The sequence below is a fragment of the Gadus macrocephalus genome, chromosome 4 (assembly GCF_031168955.1).
Source record: "Gadus macrocephalus chromosome 4, ASM3116895v1".
Classification (NCBI taxonomy): Eukaryota; Metazoa; Chordata; class Actinopteri; order Gadiformes; family Gadidae; genus Gadus; species Gadus macrocephalus.
In genome coordinates this window covers 1,865,677-1,891,134 of record NC_082385.1, presented here as the reverse complement: position 1 = coordinate 1,891,134, position 25,458 = coordinate 1,865,677, and the positions used below count along the sequence as shown (strand labels likewise).

Below are 25,458 nucleotides of genomic sequence, written 5' to 3'. Positions count from 1 at the left end.
GCAGTGGTTCTCATATGGCGGTATGCATACCCTTAGTGGTACTGTGGAGTACTGCAAGGGGTACTAAGAGATTTTCAGAAAAGAGAGAAAGCTAACTCATATATTTTTCCCCCTCAGAAAGGTTCAATTCAGAAAGCTTGACCATAGAAAATAATGGTGGAATTGTCGACGAATTTGAATTTGAAAACGTTTTACCACTCAGAGGTTGAGATATGGGTCGTAGAAATAGAAATAATAATTGCAACAATAACAACAGGTATCTACCTAACCAGATTCCTAGCGTTTAAGTCATCCAGGGTCACCGGGTGCTTGACTCCTAGCTGAGTGCAATCTCTGTACTGACCAAGCCCTACCTGATCCATAATGACCTGTCTCTGTACTGACCAACCCTACCAGCTCCTTAATGACCAGTCAACAACTGTCATCAACCTACTGATAAGATTCAAAGTTATTCATATTTATGGTCTATCACGGATAAGAGTGGACTACAGTACCTTCGTCGTCTTCCTGCTGTGATGAAGTGAGCCACACCAAACCGTTCGACTCGTAACAAGGAAATTCTGAACCAACCAGTTGGACCAGTTCCCCTCCGAGGTCAAACTCCTCCCAGACTCTGATTTTATATGAGCTGCGTATTTACGGTCACAGGGCGCTGTTGTCTCTGTTAACTTTGGACGAGAGGCAGGGTGTTTTTTCCTAGACGCAGATTCATAGACCCTCTCATTCTCAAGGAGTGGAAAGATGGGGAGATGCTGCCCGGACGTTTCTATTGCACTATTTAATAACCATTCATCATCCACACAGAAGGCCTCAAAGGGCATCAAACGTGTCTGATAAGATCAAGTTCAACTTGCGGATATCATACCAACTGCTCACTGTGCTGGTTAAACCGCTATGAAGGCAGGACCGTACATAGACTTGTGGTATGAAATCACACCCAGATCTGTGATGCAGGTCCACAGATAACAGGACCCAGTACATGATGACGTTTAACCGCCTTCACTAAACAAGATGTTGTTAGTGTCTAAATAATGTCAATCATAATGCCGCACCGCAAATATAACAACAGTTCATACTGCCCCAAGTACCTTTAAAGTCTCCCAAGGACGCAAGAAGACACAAGAATTATTAACGTCAACCTGAGGCTTGACTCCAGGCTGGAAGGTTCTGGGTTCGATGCCCGCAGTCTAACAGGGAGCATTCTACACAGCATGAATCTTAAATCTGATCAACCTATTGATAAGAGTGGACTACAGTATCTAGTCTTCTTCCTGTTGGACCAGTTCCCCTCCAAGTTCATACTCCTCCCAGACTAACCTCTTATGAATAATAATCAGTTTACTTAAAATATGAAGCATGGACAGAGAGCTCTGACCTCTGACAACTCATGCCGTGTTCCTGAATCCTCGGACGCCAGCCTTCCGAGTTGCACTTTTGACGTAATTTCCGGGCCCCCGATGCGAGGTGAGGGTCAGCGGCTAGCTGTCACTCAATCGCCCCCCTCAGTGTTGTCATGGAGATATGAACTAAACATACTGACTAGAATGTTTTTTTTGGACCAGGCTGTAAATAGGTTTAATAAGACTGTGAAAACGGCCTGTTTAACAAGTTAGGGGCCACTCACACTAGGGCCGTTTGCCTGTTCCGTGCTGCAGGAAGATTCAGCACGATTCCCCCCCTCCCCACTCTCCCCGCTGGCCCGTGGTCACACTGCTCCCAAAGGCTGTGGCCTGGGCACGATTGCTCCTTCATACATACGTCATCACGTCGTAATACGATAAATACGTCATCACCAAGCGTCCTCGCCGCCATAACAACAATGGAGAACGACAACGTGAATGCTGTCGTCGGCCCAGATTTCAAGTAAACACTCGACTTCACTATCGCACCAACGTAAACCCACTCGTGAACCGCTTGCCGCCATTGTTTAAAATGATTGTTGTGGGGAAGAAGGGCATGGACCTATAAAGAAAGAAGGGTCGCGCAAGGACTACGTCATCCAGCTCACGTTGCGTATCCGCGCGCGTGCGCATGTCATCTCATTAGCATCTGTACTTTGGCCACGGCACACCTCTCCCAAGTGTGCCGTGGCCAAGGGGCTGTTCCGTGCTGGAATACGGATGGCGTGGTCACACTAGCCAAACGTTCTAGACTTTAGTATGCAAATGAGCTCGGGCACGGGGCCGCGGCCCTAGTGTGAGTGGCCCCTAAGTCAACGAAGAATTGCTCACTTTTGGTACCACCTCGTAGTGGCCACCCGGTGCTACTGCAATGTTTGTCATTTCCACATTGGAAGCTGATAGAACTCGCTGTGGTTGGGGCTTGGCATAGACATCTTTTATCATAGACGGAGCATCGAACGCTACCGCCTACTGGCGCTGACGAGACGCGGGGCCGCCATCTTGAAGTGGTCTATGTGCTTTTCTTAGGCCCCACGCGGTTTGGCCTTTCATTTACACTAAAACGCTGTTTTTATCACTGAAAACGATCATTTCTAAAAACTCCGGCCAAAGTGGAGATTTCTGAAAAGGCCGGTTATGTGTTGTCGTGTCAACGGGGAGAAACGGGGTTTTAGGTTCTGAAGCCTCACAGCGTCAAAGAATGCTAAGCTCATTTTAGCAATCGTTTGTTTTATTGTATTCTGCAGGACGTTAAGTGTTGGTATTTAGTTTGCGGTTATCGAAACTAACGGTTGGACGCGGACATGAATGACATCAAACTGGCTGTGCTGGGCAGCGAGGGAGTGGGAAAATCAGGTGAGGATGCGCCCTGGTGAGAGATAGGTGACCCGTGGAGGGACAGGTTGTTAGGGAACAGGGCGGCGAGGGTTCAGCGTCAGACAGGCAGGTAGGGTTCGGCGACAGGTAGACTAGGGAGGAGGGGAGAGGGTTATCAAGAGAACGGGAACACTGAACTGGGTCTAGAGAATGCTGATAGGACCGATACGAACTGGGTAGTTGTAAACGACGAACTGGCGCCGGTTGGATGGAGATCCCTGGCTGAAGTAGGAAAAGGAGGTTGATGATCGAAGACAGGTGTGACGGAAGAATGAGATACAGTGGCGTCAAGTGGCCACTAGATGGGGGTGTTGGACTGCGTAGCAGGACGTTGCATGACGCAGATGTCCCGTGGACGGACAGTGCAGTGCGCGCCACATGACCCTCATATTAATAACCATATGCTTTTGGTTCTGCAGCTCTCATCGTTCGGTTCCTCATGCGGAGGTTCATCGGGCCGGGGAGTACGTCTTGTTGACCGGTAAGACTCCTAACGTTTGGAGACTATTTATTTAGACCCCTATTAAGGCTTGCTTGTTTCTGACATAGGTGAACGCAGGTAAAACACATGTTATGGAATTGTGCATATAGCCTACTGTAGGATATCATTCATATGCTGAAGTGAGAAACGTTATTTGTGTATTGATTTATGGGCTACATATTGATTTTATTATTATGATTTTTGCTATCCAGAACTCGACATCATTCAGGTAATTAGTATGATGAATTTGTTATACTATTCCTACTGCATTAGAATATGTCACATATTTCCTGAAACATTCCTGTGTCAAGTGTCGTTCCAATCTTTGAAGGAAAGTAAATGAGACATCAGTAGGTCAGTACAGGGAAGTGAAAAGTCAATTGTAGGTTTAACCCGAGATTGTGTAGTTTCTCCACGAGGCAACGTGCTGTCAGGTTATCTGGCCTGCTGCTACACAATGTTTATGTACTATCAGCTCTCTCTCTCTCTCTCTCTCTCTCTCTCTCTCTCTCTCTCTCTCTCTCTCTCTCTCTCTCTCTCTCTCTCTCTCTCTCTCTCTCTCTCTCTCTCTCTCTCTCTCTCTCTCTCTCTCTCTCTCTCTGCATTTAGGCTTGTCGCTCAATAATGTCCAAAGTCAATGTCCAGTGTCCTCCTTTGACACAAGGGAAAATGGTTTGGCCCAATCAGTGGCAGCAGGTGTTTCCTGACACCATATTTAAAGCCCTCAGCCCCACCCTGACTCTTTCAGTCCGCAGTACCGAGCCTTGGTGAGAGGGAGACATTGTTTGTGAGTGTTTGTTGCTTGAATAAAGAGCTTGAATATACAGTATGCTTAAGGGTTTGCTGTTCATACACTATCCATCAATGCGCGCTATTGATGGGCAGATAAACAGACAGGGACAGTGGTCAAACTGTCACAGGTGCTCTTTAAGCTTACAGGTGGTTTCAAATCTCCCATTCAGAACGTTAGAAAAGACGGGGACACAGAGTGTATCACCAAGGAACAAAACAGGAAACGACAACCGTTACGACCTCGGGCACAGAGCACTGTCCAACACTGTCCCTCTCGCACATCTGAGCTACTCACTGATTAATCACTTTTATCTAAAGTACCGTACAATGAATTTAAACTAACTATCAAAAAAGAGCCTCATATGAGAATAGCCTGGATGAATACGACCGCAGCGTGCCAGGGCATCGTGTTACCGCCCCCCCCCCCCCCCCCCCCCCCCGGGGAACGATGTATTAAATGTTCGTTTGTAGGAATCATCCGCAGCATGGCTCAGGGCCGGGTTGTTGTGGGCCCCGTCCCTCAGCGGCCATTAGGAATATCAATTCCCGGGCAAGAGACTCTCCGGCTTGTTTACACCGGTGTTTTATTATGAGTCGTCTAATAATAGTCCCTGTTTTTATAACGTGTTTACCAATTATAATACCCCATACGGTTGTAGCACACCACATTGTGACTTGTGACTTGAGAATTTATATTTTCAGAGTTCACGTTGAATCTTCATTTATTTTGCATTTGTCGTGTTCCCTTCTCTCGGCAGTGTCCCTGAGCCTTCAGCCTCCAACTGTGTCATCCTGTGATGGACGAGGTCAGAGGTCAGGAGAATCCCAAGGTCATGTGACGTGGGTCATATCAACAATTATGTATCAATTAATTTTTTTCTTTTTCGCCATATTCAATTTTTTAAATATAAACATTATTCCGTTGGTGCCAAAGACAAAAGTCTTATCCAATTGATTTTGGAGACCTTTGCATCGCTACTATGACAATTATTATTTTGATTATTATTATTATAACTACTACTACTACTAAAGCTTCAGCTGTGTGTCCCATGTGCAATAGAGCACATTTGTGTGCTTTCGAGAGGACGCCGGGAAATCGATTGTTGATTACTGAAAGAAAAACAGAAGTGAAATTGATTATCTTGAGTAAAGCGAGCTGCTTTTAACCGAATGGGTGCATGTTTACCAGCTGCACCTCATTCCACCACCGCAATGTGATGATACTAATCTATTTTATAAACTATTATGTGATTATTTTATGCTACTGTAAATACACCAATCCTTGGATAAACCTGACAGTTTATTCTTCGACGTATCCCGTTGCTTTTTTATCTTTTTTTAATCATGACGTGATTTTTGCCTTTCTGATTAGGCTCTATGTTTTATACCGAATTTCAGATTTTTGTTCGTTTATCTGTTTTTTTCTATGCTGCTATCTGTTACACTGGTCAAAAAATAACATTCCCACTGCCATTTATCAATAAAACTCCATTCTAAATGTTGTGAAATTCTGTTTTGTCATTCAAAAGTAGAATAAACTTTATTTGTGAAATTTCAGCTTTATTGCTTTGATTTAATAGCTGACATTGTATAGCGATTTTTGATTTGCATAGCATCCATGGTTAAACAAAAAGACTGAACATGAGCTTCCAGAGAAGAAACGTAACTTTACATAAATTCAGCTGTGTTTCGACAATCGATAATTACAGTCCAATAGCATTTACGATAATGTTTGTTCAAAATGAATGCAATATGCTCGCCATTTTGCGTGCAAAGCATTATATTTCTGTTTATATGCCTACAAAATATATTGAACCTAATTAAATTTGGTAAAATTGTCCTTCGGCCAACCGTTACTAAAATTAGACATGTAGCGCAAGAACAGAATCTACATCGGAGACAATCTGGTGGCGGGAAATGAAAGCACGTGACCGAGCTGTGGATGATCCGTCTGCTCGTGACCGACAGCGGACACTGACGAAGGGCCGGCCGGATGCTGATGATGACATTTTAAATATTCAATGGAGCCTACATGGGGAGCGGCGAGGCACGCCAGACGGATGAAGGTCTATTTTAAATAGAGACAACTGATGATTGGTCACTTGTTGGCAGGGCCGTTGCTACAACTCCTGGGCCCCTAGACAAGATTTACTGATGGGCCCCCCTGCGCTGAATTATTGACGGGGGGGGACGGGGACGGGGACGGGGGGGACGGGGGGGGTGTACTATGGTAGTACTATGGGCTGGTGATAAAATAATAATTTAAAATTTTTTTTTTTTTTTTTTTGTGGGCCCCCCCTGGGCTGTGGGCCCCCTTAATCGTCATCACCTTTCACCCGAATCGACGGCCCTGCTTGTTGGCTCCGGCGGAGACACGCAGGCCAGTAGGCCGGTGTCCACGTCCACGTCGATCCATTATCCGCTAAAAGCACCGTTTGCGGATTTGGCGTTGTGTGCGTGGTTCGACTGATATTTCATCTGGTGGGTCATTGAATAGTCCTTATTCGTCCCTTTGTGCGCAGGCGGGAAGGTCACACGCATGCGGACACAAATGCGCATTGCACACACACGCATCCACACACCATAAAAAGTAAGAATATAACTGCAGTAACGTGAGGTCGCCAAAAGACGGCGCCATTGGTGCAAACTATTTTCCAAAGATGTTATTTATTCACACCCTTAACGCAGATAAATGCAAGTAAATATAATCTGCAAGCTTCCTTGAATATCCTATATGCACATTTAATAAATTAATATGACTATTTGATATTGTAATATTTACTTCATTTAAAATAGTGCTTATTGTACTTTTGTCCCCATGTCTCCAAGCCCGGCCCACAGGGTGATTAGTCTGTTTTAACGAGATCAAACCTCTGTTAGTGAGTCAGCGGCATTGCTTTGTCTGTTGATAGATGCAGTGACTACGATGCCTCTGATGTGTTACGTTTAACCTCTGACCTCTTACTATAGGAGCCATTTCCAGAAAATGTGTTGGCAGGCATGTTTAAAGGTATATATCAAGCCTATGTATGTATTATGTTTCGGTATTGTTCTTTCTTTCATAGTCCAAATCGATGTGTTTGTGTGTGTGTGTGTGTGTGTGTGTGTGTGTGTGTGTGTGTGTGTGTGTGTGTGTGTGTGTGTGTGTGTGTGTGTGTGTGTGTGTGTGTGTGTGTGTGTGTGTGTGTTCCTACCTTCTTGACCCCTTGACCCTTAAGGTCAAATACTGTTTACCTCAAGTTTTTTGCGTAGCAACATTACGATTAATGCACCACCCTAGCTCGCCGCTAACAGTAAAGACGTATCGCTGTAGCTAACCATTACCCTGTGGCGGCGGGGGTCCCACTCCCGCTAACTCCCCCCGGACGGTGCATCAAAGAGGGCAGCACCTGGCTCTCGGGGGGGGGAGGGGGGAGGGATTAGCCTCAAGTACCCCGTAAACCGCCGGCAGGAACGGCACCGCGCTACCTGAAGCTAACCCACCGCTAACGCTACGTCAAACAGGCCTAATGAGGCAGGGTGTGTGTGTGTGTGTGTGTGTGTGTGTGTGTGTGTGTGTGTGTGTTAGTCTGTGTGTGTGTTAGTCTGTGTGTGTGCGTGTGTTTGTGTTTCCAAAAATAACTGCCATTCAGACCGTCCACACAGGTCCTACTTTGGGTTCTATCAGGGAACATAAGCAGCGATTGTTGCACTTAAACTAGGAAGACGCAGAGCTTTAACCCTCCCTTAGAACACACAAAGTGCATTATATGGACCATCCGTATGAGACAACGATGACCTTAAGACTGATTCATAGATATCGGAAAGGTCAGCTGATTTAACTAATGCACGGTGGAACTCGATTAGTGCAGAGTCTGTGGGCCAGAGAGTGGATGGTTACTGAAGACACTTTAAACTAAATCCAGAGCTGAGTGGTCGATCAGCTCAAGTGGGACCGGTGGAAAAGGCTTCATCTAAAAGTAGAACTGATCCCCGAAAAAAAAGGCATCACTGTAAATATTTGAATTGAATAACCCTTGTCTCATGTTGACCATAGCCGTTTTTACCGTATCTTTTAAGGTCTTCATCAAGAGCTTCATGCTAACAATGACTAGCGGTGTGTTTGCCTTTTGTTACATCACACCCGACAGGCCCCTTGCGATGTTGACGTTCACAAAGCCTTATCTCTCCTATATCAAACTTTCATCGCGGCCAAAAGCTTTTTCCGTGTTCCTTTTTCTTGGCAGAGAGACGTCTTACATAACCAGTTTTTCCTCTTCGTTAACAAACCCGCTGACTCCTCCCCCTTACCGCCATTTGTTTCATCGTGTTTACGATTGTATAAACACAGAACACTTCCAGTGACCACGACCTCAGCTCCTAATCAGGGCACTGCCACGCCGTCCACAGGTGATGGCGTCAGGCCAGCAGCCCGTCCGTCACAGCTGACCCAGACGCATCGCCTCAACGGGTTCTTACCCAGAATCCTCTCTGGTCCGCCGGAGGAGAACCTTGGACCGTAAACCTGTGGCGGTCTTTCTCCTTGTGGCCTCGAACCCAGAACTGGTCTGGGTCAGCAGCACCCAGACCCCAAACACAAACACACACCTCTAGACCCCAAACACACACCCCTAGACCCCAAACACACACCCCTAGACCCCAAACACACACCTCTAGACCCCAAACACACACCTCTAGACCCCAAACACACACCTCTAGACCCCAAACACACACCTCTAGACCCCAAACACACACCCCTAGACCCCAAACACACACCCCTAGACCCCAAACACACACCTCTAGACCCCAAACACACACCTCTAGACCCCAAACACACACCCCTAGACCCCAAACACACACCCCTAGACCCCAAACACACACCCCTAGACCCCAAACACACACCTCTAGACCCCAAACACACACCTCTAGACCCCAAACACACACCCCTAGACCCCAAACACACACCTCTAGACCCCAAACACACACCCCTAGACCCCAAACACACACCTCTAGACCCCAAACACACAACCCTAGACCCCAAACACACACCTCTAGACCCCAAACACACACCCCTAGACCCCAAACACACACCCCTAGACCCCAAACACACACCCCTAGACCCCAAACACACACCTCTAGACCCCAAACACACACCCCTCACCGAGGCCGAGCTCCACAGTGTGAACAGTGGAGGCTAAATATAGCAGGAATAACAATACATTATTACAAGGGATTTAGGGATGGCACATTTACAACCAAAGCAAATGACAACACCAACATGTAAGAATGGGAATGATCCACTAATGAAGATGTCTATTACAGTTGGAGAGAAGAATAGAGGAGTCATTTATTATGTTAGTTGGTTCGTTTATTAGCTGTCCCCTTAGGGAAATTCTTTTTCACAGTTTCCTTCCGTCATTTCTCTTCTTCATTTCTCATCATAGGCACATAAAGTTCATGCATAAAATACATTTATACATTTGACATTGAGGATGATGACAACAGACATACATTGGGGTTGGGGTAATCTGACTGTAAACCTGTTATCAAGGGTTTTCCTCCATAAGCGGTCATTCAGCTTTTTTCAGTTTCAGTGAAGAAGTTTCCGTTGATACCAGACATGAATGAAAGGGCTATATCTTTTTTCAATAAGGTTTTTCTTGTACTGTGTATTAAGGACGTTTTCATCATGATACTGTGCCAATTCTAATGTTACAATTAAGAAATAAAAATGGGTTTTAAGTGTATTTCTACAGTGGCCAGTCTATGAGGTAGAGTGAGGTTAAGACTAAATATAGCAGGATTGCGATTGTCAGTGTGTGAATGTGTGTATGAACCATTGTAGGAAGCGCCTGCTAAATCAAATGCTCTAAATGTAAAGTTAGTCTCCAGTGTACCTTTGGTCCTGGCTGCTTTTGCCACCCAATGAGAAGAACGGAGAAGGGATTCCCACACGCTTTAAGTCCCTCCGTCCACGGTGAGGTGCAGGGGTTACCTGAGAGCTCGTTTGCTAAGCGGCTGTTTGACAGGCTGCTCCATGGAAGACTGCAGCCGAGCCCGCACTCACACACACACGCACACACACACACACACACACACACACACACACACACACACACACACACACACACACACACACACACACACACACACACACACACACACACACATACACACACACACACACACACACACACACACATACACATACAAATACATGACACACACATGAGCATGACCACACATATGCACACACATTGATGCATGCACCCTCTAACACACACACCTTACAGATGCATGCACAACCACATTTACACACAAAAGTACGCACACACACACATGCACATGCACACCCATAGATGCATGCCCACACATGCATACGCTCACACACACTCACCCACACATGCAAGCCCACAAGCACTTATGCACGTGCACATCCATAGATACACGCACACACACACACATGCACACGCACCCACACACACACACACACACACACTCACACACACACACACACACACACACACACACACTCACCCACACATGAAGCCCAGGAGGAGAAAGGCACATTCACAGCCTATTGTTTAAAGTGTACTATCTATCACAGATAGCACAGTTTAAACAGTTCTGCTATCCGGACATAAATACACTTACGTTAAGCAAGGCTGAGGCCACTATCTTCTAATGGTGTTCTCGTGCTTATGCCTTGGACAATACTCCCCAGGCATGCAGGTGGGGGCTGGCCACTGCTCAGAGATAGGCCTGCTGTAGGTCTATCACCGTGTATAACGTACAGACACATTGAGCTAAAAACACCTCAAAGTCTCCATGAAGTCTGCCTTCACAACCATGAATCACCGTCGACTTGACAAAACCTGCTTTGAAAACTTCATCTTCCATCCCAAGAATGTGGCGCTCGTTGAAACTTTTTTGCGGATGCTAATCGGACAGAGCAAAAGTGTGAAGCAGTATGAGCCACGAACTCTGTGTGTGTGTGTGTGTGTGTGTGTGTGTGTGTGTGTGTGTGTGTGTGTGTGTGTGTGTGTGTGTGTGTGTGTGTGTTGGCGGACAGTGTGCTGGTGCGTTGGGCTTTGGAGCGTTCCTGTGATTGTTGTCAGAGCGATTGGCTCCTCTCCTTGGTCAACACATAGCTGTTATCTATGTTTGGCTGATCACAAACACATTTTCCACTCTGCTGAGATAATACACATGGTTCCTCTTCTGATTTCCTCCTTTATAGATTGCGTTCTCTGTTATTCACTGAGCAATGTTAGCATCTATCTAAGTGTGGAATCTGAGATGCAAAGATTAACCAAAACCTCCAAAACGTCCGCGTGGTTGTCTTCTTGACTGTTTCAGTATAAATGTTTTCATTATTGTAAACCTGAGCTTTGAATGGTTTGTCTTTCCATCAAAGATTCATATTCAAAACATACAAATGTATATCCATATAATAAAAGTATGATTTATTACTGTCAAAATATGATCTCATCCGTGCGTTCACGTATCTACCGTTTTTTTATTTAATAAACCCCACAACACATTTGTATTTTCAAAAAAACTGGTTTTATTAGGCCTGTGTATGTTTTCGGGTTCACAATTATAAAACTATGCATTAAAATGCATGGACATAAGTTTGCATCTACTTATTTTGATTTCATAGACCAGTGCATTAGGTACATTAATATCAATCCAGACAATAGATAAAAGTACTGTTGTGTAATAAAATGTATTATGATATGACCCAATTGGGTGATGTTCTCTCCGTCTGTTAGGTGAGTGGGTGCTGATTATACACACTTTTTTTTTTCAAATTAATTATAAACAAATGCTTGGTTATTTTCTTTTTCACGTAAAGCCTAGAGACTGCCCTGTAGCCTGTATGTAGGAATTAAAATTCACCGAAGGTATACCCTGTACCAATAATAATCAAACATATCAAAAAAATGACATGAAACAAAAAGCACGAAAAATCAAAAAACAAAAACGATGTTCAAGTTAATTCTCAAATAAGAAAAGTAACAAAGCATATTTCCTTCACAATGCAACTGATCAATTGATATGCCTTTCCAGGCAAGTGAATTGATCACTTGCATTATGAATATAAAACTGATATCAGAGCCATGCATTATGAAACTGTTAACGTCTGAAGATATACACAATATTGTAGTATAAACATATTTCGATTCACTATCAATCAATATTTAAAATGCATTTGTCATTAGAAATATATTCTTTGTAAAACCTGCTTAGTTAACCTCATGGAAGATCTTAAGTCTCTTCCTTTCAGAGTTTATAGAGATCAACTTTCAGAAGCCCAAGAAAACCTTTGTGTGTTTATATACACATGTGGATGTGCACGTGTGTTTGTGTGTTTGTGTATATGTGTGTTTATATATGCATGTGTGCGCTTGTGTGTCTTTATATATGTACGTGTGTGTGTTCATATATATGCGTGTGTAGTGTTTGTGTGCGCGCTTGTTTGAATATGCATGTGTGTGTTTATATATGGGTGCTACTGTGTGTGTATATGTGAGTTTATATTTATATATACTAGGGCTGGACAAGTTAACACGTTAACTACGCATTAACGCAATCTTATTTTAAAACGATTAATACAAATTATGCATTACAGTAAAGGGCCCAGAGGAAGGCTGAGCCTTAGAAGCTTTGAGACGTTTGGGGCACCAGACCTTGGGACGGGGTGGGCTCTCTAACACAGCTACCCTGAGGGGGGGCAACAAGATCGGGGCAGTCCCCGGGGGGGTCGGTTGGGGGACGGTCATCCGGTGAAACACACAGGGAGATAACTTGATGACCACCATCTGAGAACACATAGACCCACCCGACCCGCTGAGCCATCCCACACATGTACATCAGTCTGTACCCCCCCTCTGATCCTGACCAGGCCAGAGCAGCTCCTCTACAACCCAGCAGAGCTCATCTGAGGCCTCTCTATGCTCTCACTCATGATTCAAGGGCTTTGCCCGTTGAGTCTGAACAGGAGAGCAGTGAGGGAGACCAATTGGAAATTGGGCGTGGCGGTCTGAAGGCCAGTGGTCTCCAGATGAACCAAGTGGGCTCAATGAGGAGATTTGTGCTTTAGAGTTTTGCAAAAACGCGATTTAGTATTTCTACATGCTTGAAAACAATGGAATAGTGCTTAGAGTTTAGCAGTCTGGAGTCTTCTGGTTGATTCATAAGCTTCAAGTTTTCAGAATTGTGTGCATAGTTCCATTTTTTGTGTGTTCACAATCGAGAAAAACTGTAAGACCTGGGACAACCGGGGAGCAGTGATTACCCCCCCTCACCCCCCCACCTTCTGCCCTCCCCTCAAACCTAATCCCCCCTCAGCCCCCCCTCACCCCTCCTTCAACCCCCACACCCTCACTCCCTCCCCTCCCTCTCTCCCCCCCCTCCCCCAGCCCCCCTCACGCACCCTTCGTGTGTGTGTGTGTGTGTGTGTGTGTGTGTGTGTGTGTGTGTGTGTGTGTGTGTGTGTGTGTGTGTGTGTGTGTGTGTGTGTGTGTGTGTGTGCGTGTGTGACGGTCTGTGAATGAGTGAGTGAGTGAGTGAGTGAGTGAGCAAGTGAGTACGTGTGTACGTGTATGTTTGTGTGTCTACAACCGACACAGAGACACTGAGCACCCCCCCCCTACCCCAACCCCAGGGAGGAGGTCCTCCTGGGTGAAGGAGGCCTGGAAGGTGTGGATGTGTGTCAGTGTGTCTGAGGACCCTCCTCCACCTGGGGACACGGTGTAGAAGGACAGAGAGCCAGCAGGCCGGTCCAGATACACTCCTACTCTGGTGGAGCCAGCGGGGGGGAGAGGGAGGGCTGTCTCTATACCGTTGTACCGGGCAGAGTAACGACCATCATAACAATAAAGAACCCAGGACTTGTTGTTCCCTCCAAGCCAGCTGTCATCACCCCATCCTCTCCTTGTGATTCCTCTGTATGTCACTCCTATACCAACACCACCGTCCCACTCTACCTCCCAGTAACAGCGGCCAGTCAGAGCCTCTCTACCCAACACCTGGGGATAGTAGTAAAATCTGTCTGGGTGATCCGGATACGACTGGTCCTCTTCAACCCGCGTCACCTTCCTGTTGTCCTCAGACAGAGAGAGTCCTCTGTGGGCCGTGTTGGGGTCCAGGGTGAGGTCACAGGCATCTGAGGGAGAACCAGACATGATGAGCTGCTGACCACAGAGACACTGGGGAGTGTTCAGATGTTTCTGTTTTGTTGAGCCGGCGTCTCCCCGCTAATCTGAGGAGCGGCGCCGCCACGCAGCGCTTCAGCGGCCCGCCCCCTTCAGCGGCCCGCCCCCTTCGGCGGCCAGCCCCCTTCGGCGGCCCGCCCCCTTCGGCGGCCCGCCCCCTTCAGCGGCCCGCCCCCTTCAGCGGCCCGCCCCCTTCAGCGGCCCGCCTCCATCAGCGGCCCGCCCCCTTCGGCGGCCCGCCCCCTTCGGCGGCCCGCCCCCTTCAGCGGCCCGCCTCCTTCAAACCATCGGTGAGAGCAGCGGGTCCCAACCTATGGGTCGGGACCCAGTCCCGGGTCATGACCCACGTGTTACCGGGTCATGACCCACGTGGTACCGGGTCGCTTCACGTGTTACCGGGTCGCTTCACGTGTTACCGGGTCGTGACCCACGTGTTACCGGGTCGCTTCACGTGTTACCGGGTCGTGATTCACGTGATACCGGGTCGCCGAGAAACAATAAATAATGTATATATCTTTTAATTAATTAGAATTAGAAGGGGCACATTGGCCGCCTGGTAACCAATCGTATGTCACAACCCCTCTCCACGTCCGCACGCAGATATGAAATAAAGTGTGAAACTCTTCAAATGAAGGAACACGGATGGGCGGTATCTGACAATGGCCCGGCCCATACTGGGACAAAGGACACGCCCATACTGGGACAAAGGACACGCCCGTACCGGGACATTTGTTGGGGGCCCCCAGCAGAATATGTTAGTCTTGTTGCAGAGTGGGATACTTACATCCCACCACTAGGGGCAGCAGCAGAACATGTTGGTCTTGTTGCAGAGTGGGATACTTCCATCCCACCACTAGGGGCAGTAGTGCCATCGCTGTGTGCAGTAGCTCAACGCTACCTATCCTGAGCTAGCCAGTGGATGTACGGTCGCTATGCGGAAGAGCTACAGCTACGGGTTGTCAATAAATTTGTAAAGAGTAACGTCTGTTTCCGTCTAATTATTTTTAGTATACCCAAAATACTACAGTCTGAGACCAGATGTTATCTTCATGATCATTATCATGATTATGTCTGATCATAATCACAACATTACCAAAAATCCATTTCATAATATAACAATGTAACACCTGCTGGGTTTTATACAAGCAGGTTTAATTGTGACGGTCGACAGTATTAATATACGTAAGATACATGATGTCAGCCATCCTCTTCATTCCCAGAAGGATCTGATCTCACTTCCTGCTGTGTGGATGGACTTTCCATCTCAATAGTGAGTGTGTGATGTGATGAATCAAACAGACACTTACACTTCATTAGAGATGGTCTCAGCCTCCTCACTCCACCGGGCTCCACACTGGGGGGGAATCAAAGTGAGAGCAGCATGTTGAAACATTCACCTCCATCATCTGCTGTCTCATCTCATTCTACACAACATTAGTTACAGCTGCATTTTCAAACCACTTTAGCTAGCAGCACACGCACGCACGCACGCACGCACGCACACACGCACACACACACACACCCACACCAGAGATGGAAATTAACTTCTTTGCCCACCAGCCACTGTGGCAGGTAGATTTAAAAATCTACCAGCCACTCATCTTTTTTACCAGCCACTTTTTATACGCTATATATTTTTCAATATATGCGTACATTTTAAACAATATAATAGTAACAATAGATAAGAAAAGTGTTTTTCATACACATCAGTTGGTGTTACGATGACAAGTTTGGGGATAATTCATCTACACAAAGTATTTTCATTAAAAAACGAATTGACATATTAATAATAAAACAACATGCATGGCTACACCATCATAAGTCAATAGGAACATTTGTTTTTTTGTATTTACATGTGACTGCATACAAATGTGTCCACACAGACATGGTAACTAACGTATGATAATAAGCATTATATGCCCTTAACACTAATATTCAGAAGAAAATATGTGTGGCATTCAGTCCAATGCTGAAAATATATCTGTGGCATTCAGTAGGCCAATGCTATGGTAAAGTGTGTAAAGTATGACCAAGTGTTTCTTTCTGTTCAATAGATAGAACTTTATCAATCCCCTGTAGGAGAAATTTGTTAATGTTTGTCCCTATAAAACAATAATGGTAAAATAATAAATACAAAACACGACGGTAACTGAGTAGGTCAAACCGTCCAATCTGAAGGCTCTACTTAACCACTCCCCCTACTCACTTCCACCAATGCGAAGCGAACAGAACTGAGTAGGGGAGGGCGTAGCCTAACTAGTTTGTGAACGACCCAGAGAAACGCAACTCAAATTCAATGTGAACATATATGAGGCTTTAATAAAATCCCGGACGATTTTGAAATTCCGACACACATTTTTTAAAAGTGTGTCAAAAAGAGCGCATGTCCGGGCAAAAGAGGACGTCTGGTTACCCTACCTTGTGGCGTGTGAGCGTGTGCATGGGTTGAATTGCGTGTGTCTCACGCCGAACGCGTGAGACTTGAGAGCCCTGTTACCGATATTATCCCGGATATTGACAGTCGCAGTTCAGCAAAAGAGGCGTAGAGGAAGAAGGGGCCCGGATGTTGACAGTAATGGTTGTGGAACTGTGCAGCGCCGTATAACGAATGTATGATGTTCAGTTGGCCTTGCAACACATATTAAGATATCAAGGAGACTCGTAGAGACGTGACTGCATGGTATGAACTCCGTTCTTTTAATGGCCTCCCCCCACTCGTTGCCTAGGTTACATGTATACAGAACGTTCCAACGTATTACCGTATTACCTCTAATACTACATCCCCCTTTCTGACTTAAGGATGCTGTCTTAGAAAATGCATAACAAAACAATAAAACTCCTGTTAATAAAACATTAATTATTTCTTTCACTCCTCTTGAGAGTTAAACTAAACACTTGCATCTTTTCAAGCAAACAGGTTTTTAAACTAAGACTGTTTTATGTTAATCTCAAACTTTTAACCTTTATGTCAGTCTTACTGGAACTATGAAATCATGTCAAATGTAAACAGTTGCATTTTCAATTTCAACAAATAGATACTCTAACAAGCATCAACAACATTTACAACATTTGCACATCACTTTCTCTTTTCTCTTCAGTCATGGACTTAGTCTTTTAGGTACAGTCATAGTCTTTTAGGTACACTGGTGGTACTCTCACTCTGGAAGGGACAGGTCCTTCTTTTACTGGTGTCTGCTGCCCCGAGTCACAAGGATTTGCAGGTGTGACAGGTGTGTTCACCGCAGTGGATGCACCATCCTCAGGTAAGTCGGTGCGTGTTGCTGGTGCAATAGGGGTGGGCGAGAGATGGTACCTGTTTCTTCGCAACGTGCCCCTAGGTGTCTCCACATTGTAGGATCTTGGAGTGCCTGCATTTGACACCACTGTGCCTCTCTCAAGGATGTCCTTGACCCACACATGGTCACCTTGTCGGAGGAGTGGCAGGTTTCGAGCTCTGTGACGACGGTCGTAGTTCAGTTTCTGCTTCTGTCTGTATGCTTGTTCAATTATTTTTAGACTGTTCATGTCTGTCCAGCCCGGGTTAAGCTGAGATGGGATGACAGGGACAGGTGTTCTAATGTTTCTGCCCATGAGGAGCTCTGCTGGACTGTGTCCGTTCGCCAGAGGAGCGGCCCGGTAGGCCATGAGGCCAAGGTAAGGGTCACTGGATTTCTTCAGGATACCCTTGATTGTCCTAACGGCCCGCTCTGCCTCACCGTTGCTTTGTGGGAAGTGGGGGCTGGATGTGACATGACTGAAACCCCACTCTCGTGCAAACTTCCTGAAGTACTCGGATGCAAATTGTGGCCCATTGTCTGAGCGCACCACATCTGGTATGCCATGACGTGCAAATATGGATTTGAAGTGCTCCACCACCGCCTCAGATGTTGTATAAGTGAGTTTGGCTACTTCAAAGAATCTGGAAAAATAGTCTACAATGACCAGATAGTGCTTATTATTTTCTGTCTGAAATAGATCTGCCCCCACAGTGGACCATGGTCTTGCTGGGAACTCAGTGGGTTGCAGTGTTTCTCTAAAGTTGGTTCTCTCCCGACTGCAAACATCACAGTTCTCTATCAGTTGTGTCAGGTCTTTGCTAAGGCCTGGCCACCACACAGATTGCTTGGCCCTCTCTCTGCATTTAGTGAGTCCCAGGTGGCCCTCATGCAGTTTGTTCAGCATCTCTGCTCTAAGTGACACTGGAATTACTATTCTACAGCCGTAAAGTAGCAAACCCTCATTAACTGTTAGCTCACCTGAGAACGGCAGGTAGGGACGGAATGCTGTTTGTATGGAGAATTTATCAGGCCAGCCCTCCTTGCAGTATCTCTTCAGTGTGTGGGATACAGTGTCTTTGTCCTGATGTGTTTCTATTTCTTTAAGTCTTTTGTCTGTAGCTGGCAGGTTTGCCATCACAGTGTCCACGTACAGGCTCACCTCTTCTTCCTGTAAGCCCTCCGCTGTGTTCTCGATTGGCGCTCTGGAGAGCACGTCAGCGGTGGCGATGTCCTTGCCTGGCACATGTGAGATGGTGTAAGAGAACCTCATCAGCCGCATACGTAGACGCTGTATGCGAGGTGGCAGTTCATCCAGACTCTTTGAGCCTAGCAGGGGAACCAAAGGCTTGTGATCTGTCTCTACGTGGAAGTCCTTTCCTATAAGGAACTCTGCAAATCTCTCACAGGCCCATGTTGTGGCTAAAGCTTCTTTTTCGATTTGAGCATACCGCTGTTCCGTGTTGCTCAGGGCTCTCGAAGCATATGCCACCGGCTTCCAGTCTTTTCCATTTCGTCGCTGGAGGAGAACAGCACCCATGCCGTATGAAGATGAATCTGCTGAGACAAGTGTGTCTGCATTTGGGTCATACAAGGCAAGACCCGGCGGTGTTGTAAGCTCAGCCTTAATCTGTTCAAAGGCTTGCTGCTGTTGTGGACCCCAGGCCCACATGTTTGATTTCCTCAATAGATCTCTGAGAGGGCGCGTTTTCTCCGCCAGGTGAGGCAGGAATTTTCCCAGATGATTGGTCATTCCCAAGAAGCGCCTCACCTCACTGACGTTACTGGGCTCTGCCATGGCTTTCACCGCGCCCACCTTGTCAGGGTCTGCACTGACTCCAGTGGCGTCGATAAGTTGTCCCAGGAACTTTATCCTGCTCTTTGAGAAGTCACATTTGTCATTGAGTGTCACCCCTGCCTCCTGCAGACGTGTCAATGTCTTCCTTAGCCTCTCATCATGCTCACTCTGCGTGGCACCCCATATGAGCACATCGTCCATCTGACATACAACACCTTCCAGGCCCTCCAGGATACGAGACATGCGTTTTTGGAAGTGCTCTGGAGCGGACGAAATTCCAAAACAGAGACGGTTGTAGCAGTACCGCCCAAATGGTGTTATGAAGGTGGTGAGAAGAGAGGATTCTTCGGACAGCGGAATCTGCCAGAATCCAGCATTGGCATCGAGTTTAGAAAAGATCTTGGCTCCTGCAAGCTGTCCTAAAGTGTGCTCAACAGATGGTAGCGGATGCTTCTCCCTCATCACTGACCTGTTCAGCTCCGTGAGGTCGGTGCAAATCCTGACTCTGCCAGAGCTCTTGGGCACCACAACCATGGGTGCACACCATGCTGTAGGCTCCTCCACCTTTGAAATCACTCCTTGCTGCTCCATGCGAGTGAGCTCTTCTCTCACCTTTGGCATGAGTGGGAGGGATATGCGTCGCGGGGTCGAGAGAGAAAAGGGCTTTGCTCCAGGCTTCAGCACAATGGTGTACTCTCCCTCCATTTTCCCTAGTCCAGAGAAAAGATTTGGAAACTCTCTTTTCACAGTCTCTTTAGTATCCAGGCCTATGTTATTCACACGAGCAACCAGTTGAAGTGTCATGGCGGCTAGTCCACCCAGGAGTGGCGTACGTAGCCCATCAACAACATAAACTTCCTCTTGTGTGCTTTTGTTACCCTTACTGAGAGTAGCTGTAAATTTTCCATTCACCTTTAATGCTGTCCCTCCTGGTCCATAAAGAGTCTTTGTGGCTCTGGAAAGTTTGCTGAACTGGCCCTGGGTGTACAACTTTGCTGGGATTGCAGTGACATCTGCTCCAGTGTCTATCTTAAACACTGATTTTTGATTGTCCACCCTAACCTCTGTCATCCATGGGCAGGCACCTGTGGACTCCACAGAGCCCAAGAACGCGACGTCCTCATCGCTGTATTCCTCATCGCTGTCTTCCTCAGTCACTGCAGCTACATGAACTCCCGGTTTCTTTTTAGCTTGGCAGACTCTAGCATAATGTCCTTTCTTTCGGCACTGGTTACACACAGCCTCTCTAGCTGGACACTGCTGCGGATGATGCCCTCGTGTGTCCCCGCATCTGTTACATTGTGTTTGTCTTTCCAGTGTCTTTTTATGAAATGTCTGCCTATCTCGCTGCATGCTTTGCTTTGAGCCGCTGCGCTGCCACGATTGCATACTGTCTAGCTGAGTGCTACTGGCTTCTGCTTTAAAGTTTGTTTTTAGCATTTCAAGTTGCTTCTTTACCTGCTCACTTTGTCGTGCCTTGTTAATTGCCTTCTCCAACGTCAGTTCAGGGTCCATCTGCAACTGTTCTGAAAGGCGTTTATCCCTCAGGCCCACGACTAGACGATCTCTCACCATTTCGTCGTGTAGAGCACCGTATCCGCAGTACTCAGCAAGGCAATGCAGCGCGGTGTGGAAGCTGTCTGCTGACTCGCCGACCTCTTGTTGCCTCTGGTTGAACTTAGCCCGTTCGAATATAATGTTCCTGCGCGTTACAAAATGTGCGTCCAGCTTATTTTTCACGGTACCATAGTCTCCCGCCTCTTCTGCGTTTAAATGTAGAGAAACTACAATGTCCTCTGCTTGTTCTCCCATTGTGTAAATCAACGCATTGACCTGATTTTCCTCGTCCTGAGCGTCCATTCCAGACGCGATGCGAAATCTGTCGAATCGTTTTATCCATTTCGTCCACTCTTCTGCCTTGAACGAAAACGGCTCCGGAGGCTTAACTTGGTACTGAGCCATCGTTGCTCCCGCCGTCAAGCTGCTAACGCTAACTCACTGACTGGCTTATCTAACCTAACTCAGCGAATACCACTAACACTTTGCAGCTCACTGTCTTCACTTCTGACACCATGTTCAGTTGGCCTTGCAACACATATTAAGATATCAAGGAGACTCGTAGAGACGTGACTGCATGGTATGAACTCCGTTCTTTTAATGGCCTCCCCCCACTCGTTGCCTAGGTTACATGTATACAGAACGTTCCAACGTATTACCGTATTACCTCTAATACTACATATGAGATATGCAAATTTGATCGGACCTGACTGGAAAGTATTAACCGCCACAGTGGCGGGTGAAGTGACACAATTCACCCGCCACCATACAAATCCACCCGCAAATGGCGTGTGGCGGGTGTTAATTTCCATCCCTGACCCACACACACACACAATTATAGTCCCCTGACTTAAACATCAGTATCAGTAGAGTCTGATAACAACCAACCCGTATGTTTTCATCGTCTGTTTGAAACTCCTACCTCTCCTCTCTGGAGGGGCGTCCATCTTTAAACTCAGCATGTTTTTCCATAGACTCGTCACTCTCAAAGGAGTCGCAGCTGGATCCAGGGGAGTCTGCTCTCTGCTGCTGCTCTGGGCTTCACCACACACACACAGCTTTTACTCAGACTAATGATGGAGTCATGATGTATCACTGCTGAGCTCTGAGATGGACAAAAGTCACAGCCAGAGAGATCCTCTTCTCACCTCTTAGCTTTGCTCCGGCGGCCATGTTGCCCAGACAGAGTGGTCTTAGAGGTAGGACCCCCCTCCTCTCTCTCCTCATCCATAGTAGACTGGAGACCTGGACACAAACACAACTACTTATTGTTTCTGTGGATTCTATTTGAGTACCGAACGAGAAATTACTGCAGTGAAGACTTCCTATCCTTCTCCTATCCGATATACACTCTATCACTCTCTATGTCTGGATCTATATAATCTATCACTATCTGTGTCTAGATCTATATCATCTATCACTATCTGTGTCTAGATCTATACACTCTTAACACTATCTATGTCTAGATCTATACACTCTATCACTATCTGTGTCTAGATCTATACACTCTAACACTGTCTATGTCTAGATCTACACACTCTATAACTCTCTATATCCATATCTATACGCTCTATCACTATCTGTGTCTAGTTCTACAGTATACACTCTAACACTATCTATGTCTAGATCTACACACTATCACAATAGAGTAGTATGTATGTCTGCTGCCTTTCTGTCTACGTGCTGCATGCTGTCTGTCTGCATCCTGTCTGTCTGCTTGTCTGTCTGTTTGCTGTCTGTCTGTCTCTCTGCGTCCTGTCTGCCTGTCTGTCTGACTGCGTCCTGTCTGTCTGTCTGTTTCTCTGTCCGTCTGTCTGTCCTTCGGCGTCCTGTCTGCCTGTCTGTCTCTCTGTCTGTCTGCGTGCTGTCTGCCAGTCCCTATTACGTTGCTATTATATTTTTACATTTACCTTTAGGGCATTAAGCAGACGTTTTATCCAAAGCGACTGACAACGGTTTGTTCACACACAGACACACCGTCGGCGGAGGCCCCCACGCAAGGCGACGGCCATCCCATACTGGGACATAGGACACGCCCATACTGGGACAAAGGACACGCCCATACCGGGACAAAGGACACGCCCATACCGGGACAAAGGACACGCCCATACCCGGACAAAGGACACGCCCATACCGGGACAAAGGACACGCCCATACTGGGACAGAGGACACACCCATACTGGGACAAAGAACACACCCATACTGGGACAAAGGACATGCCCATACTTGGACAAAGGACCCGCCCATACTGGGACAAAGGACATGCCCATACTGGGTAGAAGGACACAACAATACTTGGACAAAGGAAACGCCCGTACCGGGACATTTGTTTGGGGCTCCCAGCAGAACATGTTAGTCTTGTTGCAGAGTGAGACACTTCCATCCCACCACTAGGGGCAGTAGTGCCATCGCTGTGTGCAGTAGCTCACAGCTAGCTATCCTGAGCTAGCCAGTGGATGTACGGTCGCTATGCAGGAGAGCCACGGTTACGGGTTGTCAATAAATAAGTTAAGAGTAAAGTCTGTGTCCGTCTCGTTGATGTTAGTATACCCAAAATACTGAGCCCAGATGTTGGCTTCATGATCATTATCATGATTATGTCTGATCATATTCACAACATTACCAACTATCCAATACATAATATAACAATGTAATACCTGTTTGGTTTTATACAAGCAAGGTTAATTGTGACGGTCGACACATGTCAGCCATCATCTTCCTTCCCAGTAGGATCTGAATGAACGTCACCTCCCGCTGTGTGGATGGACCCTCCGTCCCAATAGTTATTGTGTGTTGTGATGAATCTAACTAAACAGACACTTACACTTCTTTAGCGTTGGCTCTTGGACAAACAGCTTCTTCATCTCCTTGTCCAGTGTCCCTACGTAGGACGGAGGACGGAACTTCACCTTCGTCCAGTCCCTGACTTTTGGAGGATCCTTCAGGGATCTGAAGGTCTGGATGACTTGGAGGGGGTCTTTAGTTTGTGAGAGCTGCTTCACCTCTGAGCTTCTATTGGTCAGAACTTCTATTTCCTGCCCCAGCTCTTTGATGAGACCATCAGCTTTTTTCTCTTTGGATTTTAGTTTCTTTTGAACAGTTTGGTAGAAATCATTCAGAGTCTTTTCAACAGAGCGCTTCAGAGCAGTGAGGATCTCCCCACCCTGGACAATCTCTTTGCCTGCTTTTGCTTTGCTCAGTTCCACTGTTTTATTGATGTCCTGACTCTTTTTTTGTCTCTCCTGGATCATCTGCTGAAACTCGGCCTGCTTCTTCCCAAGCTGGGCCATAATCCCTTCATATTCCTCATTTGGAGGCACAACAGGATGGGACTTGTGGTCCGTCATTGTGCACGACACACACACACACACACACACACACACACACACACACACACACACACACACACACACACACACACACACACACACACACACACACACACACACACACACACACACACACACACACACACACTCCTGGTCAGTCTTGCAGAAGTCCAGAAGTCAGTTGTGTTTCTTACACATACTATCTTCCAGACGGAAGTCCTCTTCAGACCCGGAAGCAGCAGAGGCCAATCCTAGAAAACATTTTTTATCAAGTTTTAAAACATTACATTATTATTACATTTACATTGTGGGCATTTAGCAGACGGTGGGAAGTTATGTAGAGTATAGGTGAACTCTGAACAAGTGAGTCTTGTATCTAACTTGTATATTAATTGTCAAAAGAGGGTTTAAACTCTTAGTTCTAATGCAAGTGTTTTTAATATTGTATATCCCTCGTTTCAATCAGAAATCTTCAACATGGCGCCCTGCCAACAGCATCAATGAGGATTACAGACCTGGTGGACTCACCTTATAATGAGGATTACAGTAAACCTGGTGGACCCACTTTATAATGAGGATTACAGTAAACCTGGTGGACTCACCTTATAATGAGGACTACAGTAAACCTGGTGGACCCACCTTATAATGAGGGTTACAGTAAACCTGGTGGACCCACCTTATAATGAGGGTTACAGTAAACCTGGTGGACTCACCTTATAATGAGGATTACAGTAAACCTGGTGGACTCACCTTATAATGAGGATTACAGTAAACCTGGTGGACTCACCTTATAATGAGGATTACAGTAAACCTGGTGGACTCACCTTATAATGAGGATTACAGTAAACCTGGTGGGCTCACCTTATAATGAGGATTACAGTAAACCTGTAACTGACTATTACATCTATAAAGTGTTGTTCTTTGTCTCCAGACAGAGACTCCACGTCGTCTTACATTGATCACTTTGCATTCCATTTAAAGTAATAATTCACTCTCAAAGCACATTTCTGTCTGTTTAAAATAAGGTTTGTATGTGTCTAAACCACGTTAGCATGGGGTGAGCGGTCTCTGACTCCTGCCCAGCTGAAACATTTGACGTCACAACGCTACAGGTCCAGAGGTCGGAGAGAGGAGTTAACAAGGAAGCTCTTTTTCTGTCCCGGGAATCCATCTAGAGCGTCAAATACAACGTTATCCAAATGACACAAAGCCACACTTATATACAACATGGGAAGTATTGAATAATGCTG

General features: G+C 46.3%; 1 protein-coding gene and 1 long non-coding RNA gene across 2 annotated transcripts in view; one reads left to right on the top strand and one right to left on the bottom strand.

The window, feature by feature from the left end:
- Positions 1-25,458, bottom strand: part of LOC132455604 (uncharacterized) — a 174,763-nt gene that overhangs the window by 70,466 nt on the left and 78,839 nt on the right. Inside the window, exons 18-19 of the mRNA XM_060049494.1 lie at positions 22,028-22,124; positions 21,802-21,918 (exon numbers count right to left, since the gene is read on the bottom strand). Of these exons, the coding sequence (XP_059905477.1) occupies positions 21,802-21,918; positions 22,028-22,124 (214 nt within the window). The remainder of the gene's footprint in view (positions 1-21,801; positions 21,919-22,027; positions 22,125-25,458) is intronic.
- Positions 2,597-5,595, top strand: LOC132455617 (uncharacterized). The gene is made up of 3 exons (XR_009525310.1): positions 2,597-2,756; positions 3,197-3,258; positions 4,809-5,595. It is a non-coding gene; the product is annotated as an uncharacterized LOC132455617 (long non-coding RNA).